Genomic DNA, 16,849 nt, shown 5'->3' with positions numbered 1-16,849 from the left:
CCTGGGAGTAAACCCCACTGACTATAATGGGGCATACTTCTGAGTAGACAGGCCCTGAGAGCCCAATCCTACCCAACCTTCCAGCACCAGTGCATCCCAAGGTGATGGACCAAATGTTCCCATACATTAAGGAGGCTTCTGTGACTGCCCCCCCCCCACAGGAAGCAGTGCATACTTCATTGGCACAGCAGCAGCAGCACTGAAAAATTGGATAGGATTGGGCCCCAAGTCTGTAGTTGTCCTCATTCCACCCCCACCTCTCTTTCACTTGGGCATGAATCTGGTGCAGGCTTTCTCAGAAGTAAGCCTTTTTTCAATGTAAACTGAATTCTGAGTAAAGTGTCACAGGATCCCTCTGCACATTCCCTGTTCAGTTGTGCCTGCTGCCCTATTCCTTTGCTGTTGTATTTATACAGGGGTTGGTAATAAGTATTAATAAGTATTTATGCAGCACTTCAAAAATGCTGCCCTGGCATTGTCTTGTCCATACCTGCAGTAACTCTCAGGTAGGTCAGTATTATTATCCTCCTGTTGCAGATAGTTGACATCTCTTAGCCACTACACTACACTTGCTAAGGTTCATTTCTCTCTAGTGAGTGGAAATGCCTTTCTTATTCAGTGTAACTTTGGTAACTTCCTTATTTTTAACCTTGTCTAATTGGATCCTGGGCAATCCAGTCATCTTTTAAAGTAGGGGAGAGCAACTGTGTGTTGGAGGAATCTCTTAAACCTGGTTTCCTCCGTTGGGGGGGGGGAGCAGAGTCGCTTCAGTAGCAGAACCCCCCTTTGCTGGGAACCAACCCCAGGGAGCCTCCCACACTGACTCCCTGGCTGACTGCTAGTCAAGAAAAACACAAACAACATTGGCTGGTTGAAGTTGCAAGAACAGATTCATTTACTCACGGTTCATTGGAAGTAAGGTTACAGCATCTGATTTAAGAATCAGAGGTACACTGACTTAGATAACAAGGCCCTATAGCTGCCTCGTCCTGCATGCCATGTGGTCAAGATGGCGGCGCCAGCAGATCCCTGCTGCATGCCATCTTGTCTGTTCAGTTGTGGTGAGGAAGAGGTAAGAGGGGGGAGGAGAGTGTGCTCAGGGGTTATATAGGGTCTGGATCACGCCCCTCCCACATAGGTCATCCAAGGTGGACAGGTAAACTGCAAAGGACACTGGGCTATGGCTTAACCCTTTTTAGGATGGTCTCCTGCCACCCCTTTAGAGCATACAGAGTTGCACCAATTCCAACACTGTGTACCCTCTTTACCTTCATGAAACACTTGAGAAGATAGAAGGGATGACAAAGGACAGCACAGTTAGTTCTGAAAATGAAATCCTTAAAGTGTGGCATTCTCTGCCAAATAATTTTAAGTCAATGAAAGCACTTGGGATTGCTTTGTTTGGATCATCTTATGCTTGTGAGCAGCTGTTTTCAGCTTTGAATGATATCAAATCTGACACCAGAAACAGACTAACAGAAGACCTGAGTGGTGCTGCATATGTTGCTCTCAAACTTACAAAGTATGAGCCAAGGTTGGACGAATTATCAGCATGCATACAACTGCAAAAATCACATTAATGGTTCAAAAGCAGGCCAAATGCAAACTCTGACCTTTCAATAAAAAGTTGTATCATTAAAAGCTCTGTTATTGTGTTTTTCTTTAAAGACAAAAGATGTTAATGTATGAGTTGTTTTTTCTAAAGTAAAATCTCAGTATTCAGGTTAAATTGCCCTGTTGGCACTTCACAATACATAAGTGGGTTTTGGGTTGAAGTTTGGGCACTCGGTCTCTAAAAGGTTCGCCATCACTGGCATATGCAGTGCATCCTGTGGTGGGGAGGCACTCACGGAAGCCTCCTGAAGGTATGGGAACATTTGTTCCCTTACCTCAGGGCTGCACTGAGGCTACACCATTGCTGAAAAGTTGACCAGGACTGGGTCCTGAATTCAAATTCCGTACAAGAGACAGCTGGGAAGAGTCTGAAAATTCTGGCCAAGCAGGTCATGCCTGGGAGCTCGTCTTGTGCAGAGAAACTGTGAGCTTGGGAATAAGATACCCAGATGTGCGACTTCATCAGCTTCGAGGGCCCTCCAGGCTTCAGCAAACGCACATGCGGGACGAAGCTCACTTTGAAGTTCAGTCTAAGGCTGCAGGACAGATTGAGAAAACGCACAAGCCTCGAATTAGGCAGGCTTCAGCGGCTCAGCTTCTGGCATCCCCCGAGGGCCGAGCGGGCTGATTCCCTTGGCACCCCAGACAGTCACCGCAGGCTTCACGCCGTGGCTGCCCTGAGCTGCCCTGCACCCTCCTGGGGAGCTCCAGCAGAAGTGGGGCGGAGAGGACGCAGAGCTCCAGAGCAGCTGCCGAAGGGGCTTCGTGCTCCGCAGCAGGCAGAAGCATCGGAGGCAGCAAAGCCCCGAGAGGCAGCTGGAGCCGGCTCGACATCTGGTCCCCACCATCCCTCTGCCGTTTCCACACGTTCACCCAGGACAAGATTCAGAGACGGCTCCGTCCCTTGGACGTGTTCTTCCGCCTGCACACTGTCCCGGGGGCAGGTGAGGCAGAGCCTCCCTCTGGAGTCCTTTGAGAAGCGCCGCGGCGCCTGCTCGGGCGCCCCGCATGCAGCCAGTGGCGCTTGTGAAGGACGAGGGCGGGGAGGCTCTGCCTCGCCTGCCTCCACGCCCCCCGCACGGCCCTGCACGGAGCGGCTTCCTGCCCGCCCCGGGGCCCCTCCCTCCGCCTCCCAGGACAGCCCTCGCCCAGACACGCCATGCCCGCCCAGACGCCCGCCGCGCTGTTGCTGCTGCTGCTGGCCGTGCGCGAAGGCGGCGCGCCGGGGGCCGAGGAGCCGCTGCGCCCGCCCGCCCGCATCGGTAGGGGCGCGCGGGGCGGGGCTGCTGCTGCTGCTGCCTCCGGGAGGGCCGTCCAGGGACTGGGGCGCGGCAGGGCGCGGGGCCGGAGCATCGCCAGGAAGGGGCCCCGCCCGGCGCCTCCCGCTCCCGCCTGCCCAGCGCGCAGGGCTCCTGTCCCGGCCGCACCGTCTCCGCCCACCCGCGCAGCACTTCAGGAGCCCCCCACATGCAGGTGGCCGGCACAGGCTGACGCCTCCGCTGGAAACACCAGGAGAGCCCCGCGGGACCAGGCCAGAGGCCCAGCCAGTCTCGCAGCGGCCCACCAAATGCCCAGCGGGCGCACAAGGCAGCAGGCACGACCTGCCTCCCGGTGCCCTCAGGTGCGGCTGGCAATCAGAGGCAGCCTGCCTCTCAAACCAGGAGCTTCCGTGACTTGCAACCCGTCATGATCTGCTCCTCCAGAAGTTTGTCCAGTCCCCTTTTAAAGGCATCCAGGCCAAATGCCATCATCACTTCCTGTGGCAAGGAGTTCCACAGACCAACCACACGCTGAGTAAAGAAATATTTTCTTCTCTCTGTCCTAACTCTCCCAACACTCAACTTTTGTGGCTGTCCCCTGGTTCTGGTGTTGTGTGAGAGGGAAAAGAGCATCACTCTAGCCACCCCCTGCATAATTTTGTACATCTTAATCATGTCCTCCCTCAGGTGCTTCTTTTCTAGACTGAAGAGCCCAAACGCTGCAACCTTTCCTCATAAGGAAGGTGCCCCAGCCCAGTAATCATCTTACTTGCTCTCTTTTGCACCTTTTCCATTTCCACTATGTCTTTTTTGAGATGTGGCGACCAGAACTGGACACAATACTCCAGGTGTGGCCTGACCATCAATTTGTACAACAGCATTACAGTATTAGCTGTCTTATTCTCAATGCCTTTCCTAATGATCCCAAGCATGGAATTAGCCCTCTTCACTGCCATCACACATTGGATCAACACTTTCATCAAGCTGTCCACCAGCACCCCAAGATCCCTATCCTAATCCATCACAGACAGCTCAGAACCCATTAGCCTATATGTGAAGTTTTGACTCATTGCCCCAAAGTGCATTACTTTACACTTACTTACACTGAAACGCATCTGCCATTTTGCTGCCCAGTCTCCCAGTTTGGAGAGATCCTTCTGGAGCTCCTCAAAATTTCTTCTGGACACCACCACTCAGAAAAGTTTGGACTCGTCCACAAACTTGGCCACCTCACCCTGTCACCAGGTCATTTATGAACAGGTTGAAAAGCACCAGTCCCAGGACAGATCCTTGGGGCACACCGCTTTTCACCTCTCTCCATTGTGAAAATTGCCCATTGACATCCACTCTCTGCTTCCTGGACCTCAACCAGTTCCTAATCCAGGAGAGGACTTGCCCTCTAATTCCCTGACTGTGGAGTTTTCTCAGTAGCCTTTGGTGAGGGACTGTGTCGAACACCTTCTGAAAGTCCAGATATATAATGTCCACAGGTTCTCCCACATCCACATGCCTTTTCAAAGAATTTTAAAAGTTTTGTGAGGCAAGACTTACCCTTATAGAAGCCAGGCTGATTCTCCCTCAACAAGGCCTGTTCCTCTATGTGTTTTGAGATTCTATCTTTGATGAGGCATTCCACCATCTTACCTGGAACAGATGTTAGGCTGACTGGCCTATAGTTTCCCGGGTCCCCCCTCCTTCCCTTTTTAAAGATCAGTGTGATCTTTTGCTATCCTCCAGTCCTCTGGCACTGTGGCAGTTTCAAGGGATAAGTTTCATATTTGAGGCTACAATCCTATCCACACTTTCCTGGCAGTAAGTCCCATTGACTATAATGGGACTTATTTCTGAGTAGACATGCATAGCCTTGGGCTCTCAGTCAAGAGATTGGCAACTTCAGTCTTCAGTTCCCTAATAACTCTTGGGTGGATGCCATCAGGGCCTTGTGACTTACTGATTTTTAATTTGTCAATTAGGTCTGTGATGTCTTCTCTTTTAACCTCTATTCAACTTAATTCCTTGGTCAGGATGGGCCGTTCAGGCAGTGGTATCTGCCTGAGGTCTTCTGCCATGAAGACAGATGCAAAGAACTCATTTAATTTTTCTGCCATCTCTAAGTCTCCTCCTGTCTCCCTTCTCCCTCCCTCACTGTCCAGAAGGCCAACTGCTTCTCTGGTGGGTTTCCTGCTTCTAATATATTTGAAGAAGCTTTTATTATTTCCCTTAAAGTTGCTGGCCATGAGTTCCTCATAGTCTGTCTTGGCCTCCCGTATCACCCTCTGACATTTCTTTTGCCACAGTTTATGTTCCTTTTTATTCTCCTCATTTGGGCAAGACTTCCATTTATGGAAGGAAGCTTCCTTGCCCTGAACAGCCTCTCTAACTTAGCTTGTTAGCCTTGCTGGCATCCTCCTAGACTTAGTCGAACCCTTCCTCCTTTGTGGTACACACTTCCGCTGGGCCTCTATTGCCATTTTAAACAGCTTCCACGCTCTCTGGAGAGACTGGACCCTCTTTACCTTCCCTTTCAACTTATTTCTAGCTTGCCTCCTCATTTGAGGGAAACAGGAACATTTGAGCAGGAGTATTTGCTGTTAGTTGGTGCTTTGGGGGTGAGAAGTGTAGAGTCTGCGCTGAGAGCTGCATCTGACCTGTTGAGACAGGTGCGAGTCCAACTTCCCTGTGAAATCTTCCAAGGTGCAGTCTTCCAATCCACACACACACACACACACACACACACACACACACTGGGTAATTTAATGCAGAATGCAATGAAACAAACTGCATTGAAATAGCTGTATTCTATCAAACATATAGTGAAATAAGCAGAAAAGGAAAACTGCCTTATGTCACAAAAAGTGGATTTTCAAAACTCACCACTCAGACTGATTGTTCTGAGAGCCAGTGAGGTGTTCTTATGACACAGCAAGGAACCCATAAGGTGTTAGGAGTCAGCTCTCATTTCCATGTATCAGAGCTAATGCTAGAACTCTTATGCAGGTCCATCATAGGGTTGGCGCAATGAGCTCTTGCACAAGGTGACGCAAACCCTAGTGGCGCTTTTGCACGTAAGGCTGTTTGTGGTTTCCCCCATAGAATGGCACCACATCAGGAATTGCATGGAGGAACTTAATGAGAACTGAGTCACATGCAGATGTAGCTGTTTCCCTGAATGCTTAGGAAAAAGTGATTACCCTGGAAATGGCTCCTGGTGGGTGTGGATTGGATCATTCTTTGTGAAGTGCAGGTGTCTCTGCTCCTCTTCTGCCTCCATGTCATGGGTAGCACAGATAGCTGTACAAAAACTCCACTGCTCGGTTGTTTCTCCTTTCTGTCCTCCTTGCTGTATGTTTCTGTGTTTTAGATCCATATTCTTTTCCCACACAAAACTGTTTGTTACTTAAGAGCCTCATCAGAGGCACATCTTCAAATATCTCTCCTCCCACTTGTGAGTAAGGGTGGTGACAACTGGAGAAATGGCCTTGTCAGCGATGGCTCCCAAATTGTCTCTCAAGGCATGGTCACTCACTTAGACACACCAAGTTCCCATTTATTATTGAGGCTATTCAACCTCTCAGCATGTTGGGTGAGGTTTTGGCCCTCTTGCAAAACCCCTGACAGCTACTGGGAAAAGTCAGTTTTTGTCAAGAGAGTGGGACTGGCATCTGTTCAGAGTTTGATCAAGAAAGCGAAGTGCCAGCTGGCACCTTCTGAGTCTTCCTGCAGAAGTTGAAGTGGTGAAAGGAACCTTTTTGTGCCCATTTGTTGCAGGTGTGATCGGAGCTGGCATCGGGGGCACGGCTGCAGCCTATTTTCTGCGACAGAAGTTTGGCAGGGACGTCCTTATTGATGTGTTTGAAAGAGGAGAGGTGGGGGGCCGCTTGGCCACTTTAAATGTGGATGGACAAGACTATGAAGCAGGTGGAGACGTCATCCACCCTCAGAACCTGCACATGAAGCATTTTGCTAAAGATCTCGGTGAGGTCACAGAGGAGTGTATCGTATCAAATTGAATCCTGCTTTAATATTTTCTTCCTGGCTTGTTCTCTCATAGTTTTTGTACTTGGATTCTTTCTCATGCTACAGTTTATTTGCTGCTCACCACAAATGCATTGCTGTTTTGGAGTTGTTGCTGCTGGCTATTGGGGCACCTTGGAAAGGCTGATTATTATTATTTCTCGTATCACAACTGCCAGTTCTTTAGATGGACTAGTCGGGCCCCACCCGGGGGCCTTGGACGTCATAATAAATAACGTGCAAATAACGTGTGCTGAACCAAGCAGGTGGTTTTTTGAATTTGACCGATAGTCATTTTGTCAATATTCATATGTTTTTGGCTTTGTTTCAGGCGTTTTTGGGACTGCACCTAATATGCCAGTCACCACTGGGATGACGACTGCTGGTGGTGGTGGTTGTTACTGTTATCTAAATTACATGAAACTCAGTTGTAAACTGGTGTTGAGCAATTGATACAAGTCTCAGCCTAAGACCTCAGTATCAACTAGGTGTCGGCACAATATGTATGATGTTCCTACAAGTGCCGTTTTTTTGCAGATCTGATAGTGTTATTTCAGTGCTTTGAAGTTGTTTAAAGTAATTTGCAAAACTTTTCAAGATTGTTCCAAGTTTATTATTGACTTTCCCAGCCGCATTCAGAATGTACAAATTTAAATTTTTAGTTCCGATTTCTTTCTAATAGTCATCAGTGAAACATGTCCGAAAATCAGATCTCTTTCCTCCCTCTCTCTTTCTCTTCTGTCAGCTATCCTTGGTGCTCAGGCTGTGGTCTGTGTTTGCAGGGCTTTCCACTCTTCAGAGACAATTTAGTCCTCTGGGTATTTACAATGGAGATGAGTTTGTCTTTGAGGAGAGCAGCTACTACCTTTGGAATTTAATCAAGCTTTTCTGGAATTATGGACTGAACCCCCTGCGAATGTACATATGGGTACAGGAGATCCTGGACAAGTTTATGAGGTAATGTAGCACACACATTAATAGACAATGCAGCTCAGATTTGAATGCTGTGAGTTCTGAAGACTAAACTGGCAGCCGTTTGCTGAAAATGAATAAGATTTCTTAGAATCTCATAGGATGGAACATTTCAAAAAATGCCAATGCTATAATTAAGAAAATAAAAAGAGCCAGATAGTTCTTAGAGCTTAAAAAGATAAGCTTGGTGATACAAACTACAATCAGGAACTCCAGATCCTCTTTTATTAAATGGGAGTTGCATCAAATATGAGGTATAATATTCATTTTGAGTATATTAACCATGTCCCAAAGGGACAAATTTAAAGATTCTCCTCCCTTTTGGACCAAGGATCTATCACTATCAGTCCCATGACTACGCCTTCAGCACCAACGAAGGTTTGCTTCATGCCCTTGGAGGAGCCAGTTTCATGCAGCTGCTGAATCAGACCATTGAGGAGGCCATGCAGGAGGCTGGATTTTCACAGAAGTTCATCAATGAAACAGTTACTGCCATCATGCGATTCAACTATGGGCAAGGAGCCAGTGTCAGTGGCTTTGTAGGTATGTGATGGGAGTTCCTTTTTTAAAGTTCTTTAAAAGTTCTTTTTTTCTATCTTTGCCCTGTGCTGAATCTTGTATTGGCAACCTTCAGTCTCGAAAGACTATGGTATCGCGCTCTGAAAGGTGGTTCTGGCACAGCGTCTAGTGTGGCTGAAAAGGCCAATCCGGGAGTGACAATCCCTTCCACACCGGGAGCAAGTGCAGTCTGTCCCTGGTCTGTCTCCCTGGCTATGGGCCTTCCTTCTTTACCTCTTAGCCTCAGACTGTTGGCAAAGTGTCTCTTCAAACTGGAAAAGGCCATGCTGCACAGCCTGCCTCCAAGCGGGCCGCTCAGAGGCCAGGGTTTCCCACTTGTTGAGGTCCATCCCTAAGGCCTTCAGATCCCTCTTGCAGATATAGAGTCTCTTGGAGACATCCAAGATCAAAGCACTGGCACCAGCTCGACCTGATCCTCACCAGACGCTCCAGCCTTCCCAGCACCAAGATCACACGCAGTTATCATGGTGCTGCCTGCGACACTGACCACTCCCTGGTGTGCAGCAGAGTGAAACTGCAAACATAGCGACTGTATCACACGAAAAAGGAAGGAAGACCTCGCATTGATACCAGCTGAATCTACGGGAATAGATTATAATATGAAACATATGAAAATACTCTCCCGGTGTAAAAGAGATCAGCCAAACTTGCTTTGGACTTTAAACTAGAGGTGCTTAGCCCAACCATAGTCAGTAGCTACCAAACCTTATCTCTTTCTGTTCTGTGTGAAAGCATCCAGTGTCTCTCTCCAAGTAGCTGCTATCCACATTGTCATTAAAATGGGGTGCAATGTCAATCACTTGTTGCTCATCTGGAGTAACCTACTTATTTATATAGCACAAGTCCATGTAGCGCTGTACATTAAGGAAGGTCTCTGTCCCCATGCAGTCTAGATAATTATATTGCACCTTTCTCTTCTCCATTGGGAAGTGCCCAAGGCAACTTATAGTGGGCTTTTTTTGTGTATTATTGTACTCCAAAAAGAGCTTGAGGGAGTGGGGTCATCCCTCCCGGCTTCTTTTTCTCCTCTTCCTCACAAGGCAGCAGGTGCTTTGTGACTGAGAGGGGAATCACCACTCTGCTGTCTAAGATGATTTCTTGAACACCTGTCCATCCTATTCCAGTAACTGGTTACACTTTAAAATGCTTTTTGCCATCATAGGCTGCAATCCTAACCACACTTTCCTAAGAGTAAGCCCCACTGAACAAAATAGGACTTACTTATGAGTAGACCTGGTTAGAATTGTGCCTACATTCAGTTACCTATGGACTTTTTTCTTTCTTGGATTTTAATTATTTCCATCTTCCTCCCTCCCTGACAGGTGTAATATCTTTACTAGGTGTTGATCCTGGACTTTGGTCAGTAGAAGGTGGGAACAAACTGGTCTGCAGTGGACTTCTTTCTGCCTCTAAAGCACAGCTTATTTCTGGGTCTGTTCTGTCTCTAGAGGAGAAAACACGGCAAAAGGGACGCTCAGGTGAGGTTTCCTTAATCGTCTTTCATCACTCACAGAATTGTAAGATGTGTGTTTAGATCTGCAGGTCTCAGGAATGCTGTGGGTTGTCTTGAAATGTGATAGACATAAGAACAATGAACATGAGTCTGACTTTTCTCTAATTTTGAAAAGCATCAGTAAGAACTTAGCACTAGGAAAACAAAATTGGAGGCCCAAATTCTTGTAGGCATGAATTACGAGAAGTCCTCAAGTCATAGCAGCTGACTTGAAAGTTTTGGGGTCTGAGCGCCCAATCCTATCCGATTTTCCAGTGCCTGTGCAACCATGCCAATGGGGCATTGCATACTGCGGTGGGGAGGCAGTCACAGAGACCTCCTCAAAGTATGGGAACATTTGTTCCCTTATTTCGAGGCTCATTGCAGCTAAGTGCTAAAACATATGCACTCTTTCCAGGAGCAAGTCTCGGTGAACTCCTGGGTGGCTAACATACTGGGGCAATAACATGTCAGTAATTAAAAATAATAATTACTGAAAAGAAACTGCAATGCAAAACAGAGTAAGAGAATCCTGCCGAAGAATGAGACAGACCAACTACAGCGCATGAAGGGCCACCATGTGAAAAAGGGAGCAGATTTATTGTTGTCTGGTCCAGAGGGCAGGACCAGGACAAATGAGTCTAAATAGCAAAGGCGATTTTGAATGAATATTAGAAGAGCTTCTGGATGGTTAGGCAGTGGAACAGTCTGCTGGGGGGGGGGGCTAGACTCCTCATTGCTGGAAGTCTTTAAGAAGAGGCTGGAGACTCACCTCTCAGGGATGATCTAATGAGGATTGTGGGCTTTGACAGGGATGGATTTACTGATCTTGTAGGACTGATTGTAGGACTGATTTTGTGACTCAGCAGGCACCTTAGGGAGGACACCAGGATGAGGTCTCTTGTTATCTGGTGTGCTCCCTGGGGCATTTGGTGGGCCGCTGTGAGATACAGGAAGCTGGACTAGATGGGCCTATGGCCTGATCCAGTGGGGCTGTTCTTATGTTCTTATGTTCTTACCTTCCCACTTCCCAGGCTGCATGTTACATGTCCTTTCCTCATGAGTAGAGGTGTGATTTTTCATTGATAATGAAATAAAAACACATAACAGATTCCTGCATGTCTGTTTTGTTAAAAAAACACACACCCTGAAATCTGCAAAAAATAAATAAATAAAATAAACTGGGAAATATGTAAAAAAAATAAATGCAGTTCGAGTACTCCTTACCTGGAATTCCAAAATACAGAATATTCTGAAATACAGATTTTTTTTAGCACCAACATGACTTTTTTGCCTAAAGAAATAAAATCTCAAACTGTGTTTTATTCACAAAATTTAAAAAATATTCTATAAAATTACCATCCAGCTATGTGTATAAGGAGTATATGGAACATAAATGAATTTTGTGTTTAGACTTGGGCCCTATCCCCAAGTTATGTTTATGCAAGTATTCCAAAATACAGAAAAGTCTGAAATTCAAAGCACTTCTGGTCCCAAGCACTTTGGATAAGAGATGTCCAACTTGTAATGGGGTGCCTGGGTAATGACTGTGGCTGCATCTGCTGACACTATACTACCTAGTACACTTTTAAAATCATTATAATTTATTATTATAATTTATAAAAATGAGCCCGTGGGATGAAAACACATAACACGACTTTCTGCCCTTTTCCTCCTTGGGGGGGGGGGGGGGAAGGAAACGAAATCTGAAAAAAATAAAGAAGTTTAACACCTCTATCCTTGAGGGATGCACACTCAGGCACAGCTGGAAATCTTCCAGTCAGATTGCTAGTTCACTTCTTTGCACTGCAGAGCACAGATCTGAAACCCTAGTCCTGCAAGTTATGTACTTATTCAAGAAAGAGAGGATCTTTTTGGCTGTTAAATCCCAAATTCTATCAGATAACAAACCCAAATCAGAGTGAGACTCCTTTAGCATTATGAACAAAATCAAAACCTGTTATACTAAGCTGGACCATTTTAGGGCCCAGTCCTTTCCAACTTTCCAACACTGTGCTGCTGCAGTGTAGCCTGGAGGTAAGAGAACAAATGTTCCCTTACCTTGAGGAGACCTCTGTGACTGCCTCCCCACCAGAGGATGCGGTGACATCCCACTGACACAGCTGCACTGGTCCTGGAAAACTGGATAGGATTGGGCCCTTAGTCAGTTACATACAGTGACGGGGACGAGTCCTCCAGGCTCCCAAAGAGGGGTTTTCCCCAGTCCAACCTGCTATGCTGCCTTGATGGAAACTGAGACCTTATGCCCTCAGAGCACCTGCTCCATCCTTTTGCAGTGGCTAAAGTGGCAATGCAAGAATTCCTTTTTTATAACATTGCTTTTTTTTTTTCCAGGAGATCCAGTAAAGCAGTATGACGTGACCTACCATTCAAAATCTGGATTAACCACAGAACTATATGACATTGTTCTGATTGCAACCCCCCTGCAACCTGAGATTGCACACATCGCTTTCCACAATTTCAGCCCACCCATCCAAGAGTTCTCCAGGCACTATCACCAGACCGTGACAACCCTTGTCCATGGGCACATTAATGCAACTTTTTTTGGCTACCGGGATCCTTCCCAATTTGAACCGAGCAGCATCTTCACAATGGAGAACCCCAAATTATTCATCAATGGCATCATTATCGTCTTCCCAGTTAAAAAGTCTGCACGGAAGCCACCTTTGGGTCCTCCTGTTTGGAGAGTGTTCTCACACAATTCTCTGACCAAGGAGCAGTTAAATTTGCTTTTCTCCTCTTATGACTTCATAGAAGAGAAGAACTGGCTGGCCTACCCCAAGTACAACTCCCAAGAAAGCGTTCCTCCCATCATTCTTCATGATCAAATGTACTACCTCAATGGCATAGAGTGGCTTGCCAGCGCTATGGAAATGAGTGCGATTGCAGCCAAGAATGCTGTCCTTCTGGCTCACCACCACTGGTACAAAAACCTGGACAGAGTAGATCAGGAAGGTCTGCATGACAGACTCCAAGCAGAGCTCTAGAGTTGGAATTTATGTTTCTGTGAACTATTGGGGGCGGCATTAAAGGAAAACTTATAATGGTGTCAGTGGTCGTATCTGTGTCCTTGAAGTAACAAGCAACAATTTAAAAAGAATAGTGGCGGCAGCCAGAACACTTTTCTGGATGTTTGCTTGTAACCCTTAATGGAGAGTCCCCATATTGAGTGTAGGAATAAATGAGGCAAAGCTTGAGTATGTCCTATATGCTGCCTGCCAGCTTCTTTCTAAATTAATGACTTGCCATAGTAAAGCCTGGCTGATTCAGGCAAAAGAGGATTCTTCAAGTCCAGCATTCTGCTTCCCAAAATGGCCCATTAGACAGGACAGAAAGGCACACCCCTCTCCCCTCTTCGTTCTGCTGAAACCTTTACACCGAGGCAGGCTGTGGCTTAACCTAGAGGTAGCAAGCAGTTATCATTACGAGTAACCCCTGTTAGACCTACCCTGTGATAATTTATCCAATCCCCTTTGAAAGTCATAGCCACTCTTTGTGATGACCAGTTCCAGAGACTCACTATGCACTATGTGAAGAACTACAAGAGCCAGTTTGGAGCCAGAAAACAAGTTTCCTCTCATGGACTCAAGGAGTCCATGTTTTTCAGTTTTCTTTCAAAGAAACCCAGGCCTCTCTTGGTTGTTTGCTTTCTTACATTGCCCCAGAACGGGGGTGTCCAAACATTTTGGCAGGAGGACCACATCAGCTCTCTGACACTGTGTTGGGGGCCAAGGAAAAAAAGACTTAATTTACATTTGAAATTTGAATAAATTTACATAATTTTTACATATTAGAGATACAACTTATATGAACGAATGAAGGTCTTGCAGTAGCTCAAGGCCTATAAAAGGCCTTGCACAAAGCAAGGCCGGCCTTTCCTTCACTGCCACTGCTGCGTCACAGACGTGAGACAGCAAGTAGTGGAGGGAGCCCTCGTCCCACAGCTTAGGTGAGAGGTCGAACAGTCATCCTCACACTGAGAGCAGTTGGGTCTGGCCAGCACGGGCTTCAGCAAATCTCTGGAGGGCCAGAGGCTCATTGGAGATTGGGGGCTCCCCGCGGGCCGGATTGGAAGCCCCCAAGGGCTGCAAATTACCCCCGGGCCAGGGTTTGGGCACCCCTGCCCCAGAGCAATGTCTTTCTTGCTCATCTGTTCTTACAGTCAGTCCAGGCATGTCCAGCCAGCATGCCATGGCCCACTGGTGTGCTGTGAATGGTTCATAAGGCATGGTGACCTTTGACCCCAGAATGTAACGCACATATAAAGGCCACTGGATAGCCCAGTACAAAGCATAGCAACACATAAGATGGTAAAAAGCTGCTTGGTGTTAAGAAAGAATCATTTTTGCGAGTCTGACTGAAAGAAGCTGGCTGAAGCCTCAGCTCAGAGTGTTTACACTTTGTAGCTCAAGGGATAGCAGGTGCTAGGCAGCTACTGAAGAGGAATGAGCTCACTCCTTGGCAAGGGATAAAGGCATTCACTGATTTATACATGTACCTACTAGGAAAATTCTGTAGCTTTCATACTTTATGCTTTTAGAGCAAAAGCACACATATATGAGACCAAGTGACCCTTGATACCAAACCGTACCCAAAGTAAAAGGTCACAATAGTCATATAAAATTAAGCCATAGAAACCAAATTGCTTATTTTTAGTAAAGTTTTTAAAACCCTCTTTAATAAAAGGAATCAAAAGCTGCTTTGCTGTGTTACAGAAAAACTTGGCTTTGCAAACTGGGCCCCACGATGTTTACTTTAAGCAACAGGTGTAAAGGTGACAGGAGACTAGGCCACTTGTACCAGGCCTCTCTAATGAGGGATGAGTAAGTGCCTAATATTCATGCCAAGAACCAACTTGTGACTTATCTTGCTTTCTACCTAAGCTTGAATATTTGTATCATACTGCACTCTACCAGCGTCCAGAAACTTTTTACTTGTCTGAGTTTAAAGATGAAATCCCACCTATTTCCATCTTTAATGCAAAGTGTAACCTGAAATAATACCTATGAAGTGAATTGTACCTTATCTGTGACCTCTTAGGTGTTAGCCCCATCTCTGATGTAAAATTTCAGCCAATGGGAAGTCTAGATTTGGGACAAAGGACCAGAAATTGTATAAAAGTTGAAATCACTATTGAGAGGTGCCCATGCTTTGAGACAAAAAAGTCCTGTGGGCCCATTGCTTGCAATGCAATAAAAACCTGCAAACTATCACTCCTGAGTACCGAGTCTTTTGAGTTGCTTTCTTTCAACCTTGCAACAATTCACAGGTGTGCTGCAGTTTTGCAGAGGATGATTTATTATTTCCAGTAGGCCTCCTTGCAAGGATTCAGCACCCATGGCTTTGACTCAGCATGGGTGCCCACTTGGTGCTGGAGGGCCTCACTTGTCCTCCCAGACATGACCAGCCATGTCCGGGACTGGAGGTCAAGTGAGGCCCTCCAGCAGGGTTGGTACTGCATTCAGTCCCATTTGACCAAGTGAACCTTTCCTTGTGCAAGGAAGAAAGGAGCCTCAAGGGGGAGAGTCTGGAGATGCTCCTGGGAAATCAGGTCCTGCCCTCTCTTTGAGAAGAAGCCAACACAAGGGGGGGCCTGATGGGTCTCTGGACACCACCAGGTGTGAAGTCCTCAGACCAGAGGAAAGTGCTGCATTGCTGTCCTGCTGTCCCTCCCCTGAGGAGGCTCCGAGGCAGGAATATCTTCCTGGGCTCTCCAGCAAAAAAAATGGGAGCCTGGAGAAGCAGAGTGTGGTTCTTAAGGCCTCTGCAGAAGGGCAGACCTGGTGTCCCATGAAGGGGTAAAGGCTGATTTCAGAGATGAGCTCTGGCCTGTGGCTGCAGCCAGGGCTTAGGAGAAGGGGGTAATTTGCACCCAGACCCAGGGTTAAAAAAGGGGCCCAGGAGACAAAGGAGAGGCCCAGAAATTCCCTGGGATCTGACATTTTCCTGTCTGCCCAGACCTGTTGCCAGCATGGGATGCTGGGGACACGACCACGATTGTGGGGCTGCAGTTACTGGCAAGCCATGTGTGCTGGGCCCAGAAATGTAGACATGACACCCCTTAACACTGTGTCAGATCTGGGAGGAGACTGGCCTGCCACAGAAGCTCCTTGACTTGTGGATCTGCTTCCCATGAAGGAGTGTGGAGGAGCCCTGGGACACAGCTGCAGGGCTACAGCTGCTGCAGAGACACGTTTTGGTGCAAACAGGACACTTTCCATTCAAGTCTGAGCCTAAATATGATGTTGCTCATTTTCTGCATGATTTTCTATATTTCAAATATTTTGGAGACTGTTTGGTTTTCCGTATTACTGTCTCCAGCTGCCGATGGGTGGGCAGACCAGGCTCCAAAGGCTTTTCCAGCTGCCTCCCCCCTCCCCACCCCCATTCTGCTCACCCTCCTCCACTTTGTTTCACCACCCCTGTGCAGAGGGTCCCAAAAGAAGCCTCGTGCCCCCTGATCAAACCCCTCTCGGAACTGGAGGCTTTCAGGCAGGCCATTGGGGCAATCTGGGCCCCGCGATGCCCTTCATGGTGCCAGGCAAGCAGCAGCCTGCACGCCTCGTAGACGGGCGGCGATGGGCCAAAGCTGGGGAGCCAACTGCACCTGTCAGGGTCCCCTTCTGCGGTGGCGTAGCTGGAGGGGGGCGAAGCACTCAGCCTGGCAGGGAGCCAGCAGGGTGGGCGAGCGGCCCCTCCCTTCGGAGCCATTGCCGGCGGGGGGGGGGCAAAACGGAGCCGTACGGGGGAATGGCTCCGAAGGGAGGGGTCGCTCGCCCACCCTGCTGGCTCCCTGCCAGGCTGAGTGCTCCGCCCCCTCCAGCTACGCCACCGCCTTCTGGGCAGCCCCCTCCAGCTGCACAGAAGCCACACGTGCTTCTTTCCTGCTGCGGCTCCA

At 47.6% G+C, this 16,849-nt stretch overlaps 1 protein-coding gene across 1 annotated transcript; it reads left to right on the top strand.

Moving 5' to 3' along the window:
• Positions 1–2,773: 2,773 nt before the first annotated feature.
• LOC136662394 (prenylcysteine oxidase 1-like) lies at positions 2,774–12,938 on the top strand. The gene is made up of 6 exons (XM_066639623.1): positions 2,774–2,876; positions 6,642–6,848; positions 7,670–7,844; positions 8,191–8,402; positions 9,761–9,916; positions 12,286–12,938. Exons 1-6 carry the CDS (start codon positions 2,774–2,776, stop codon positions 12,936–12,938), a joined length of 1,506 nt encoding a protein of 501 aa, XP_066495720.1.
• Positions 12,939–16,849: the final 3,911 nt, after the last annotated feature.

The sequence above is a fragment of the Tiliqua scincoides genome, chromosome 11 (assembly GCF_035046505.1).
Source record: "Tiliqua scincoides isolate rTilSci1 chromosome 11, rTilSci1.hap2, whole genome shotgun sequence".
In the NCBI taxonomy this organism is placed as follows: Eukaryota; Metazoa; Chordata; class Lepidosauria; order Squamata; family Scincidae; genus Tiliqua; species Tiliqua scincoides.
Note: the sequence above shows the minus strand (reverse complement) of the source record. Positions and strands in the feature narration are given on the sequence as shown.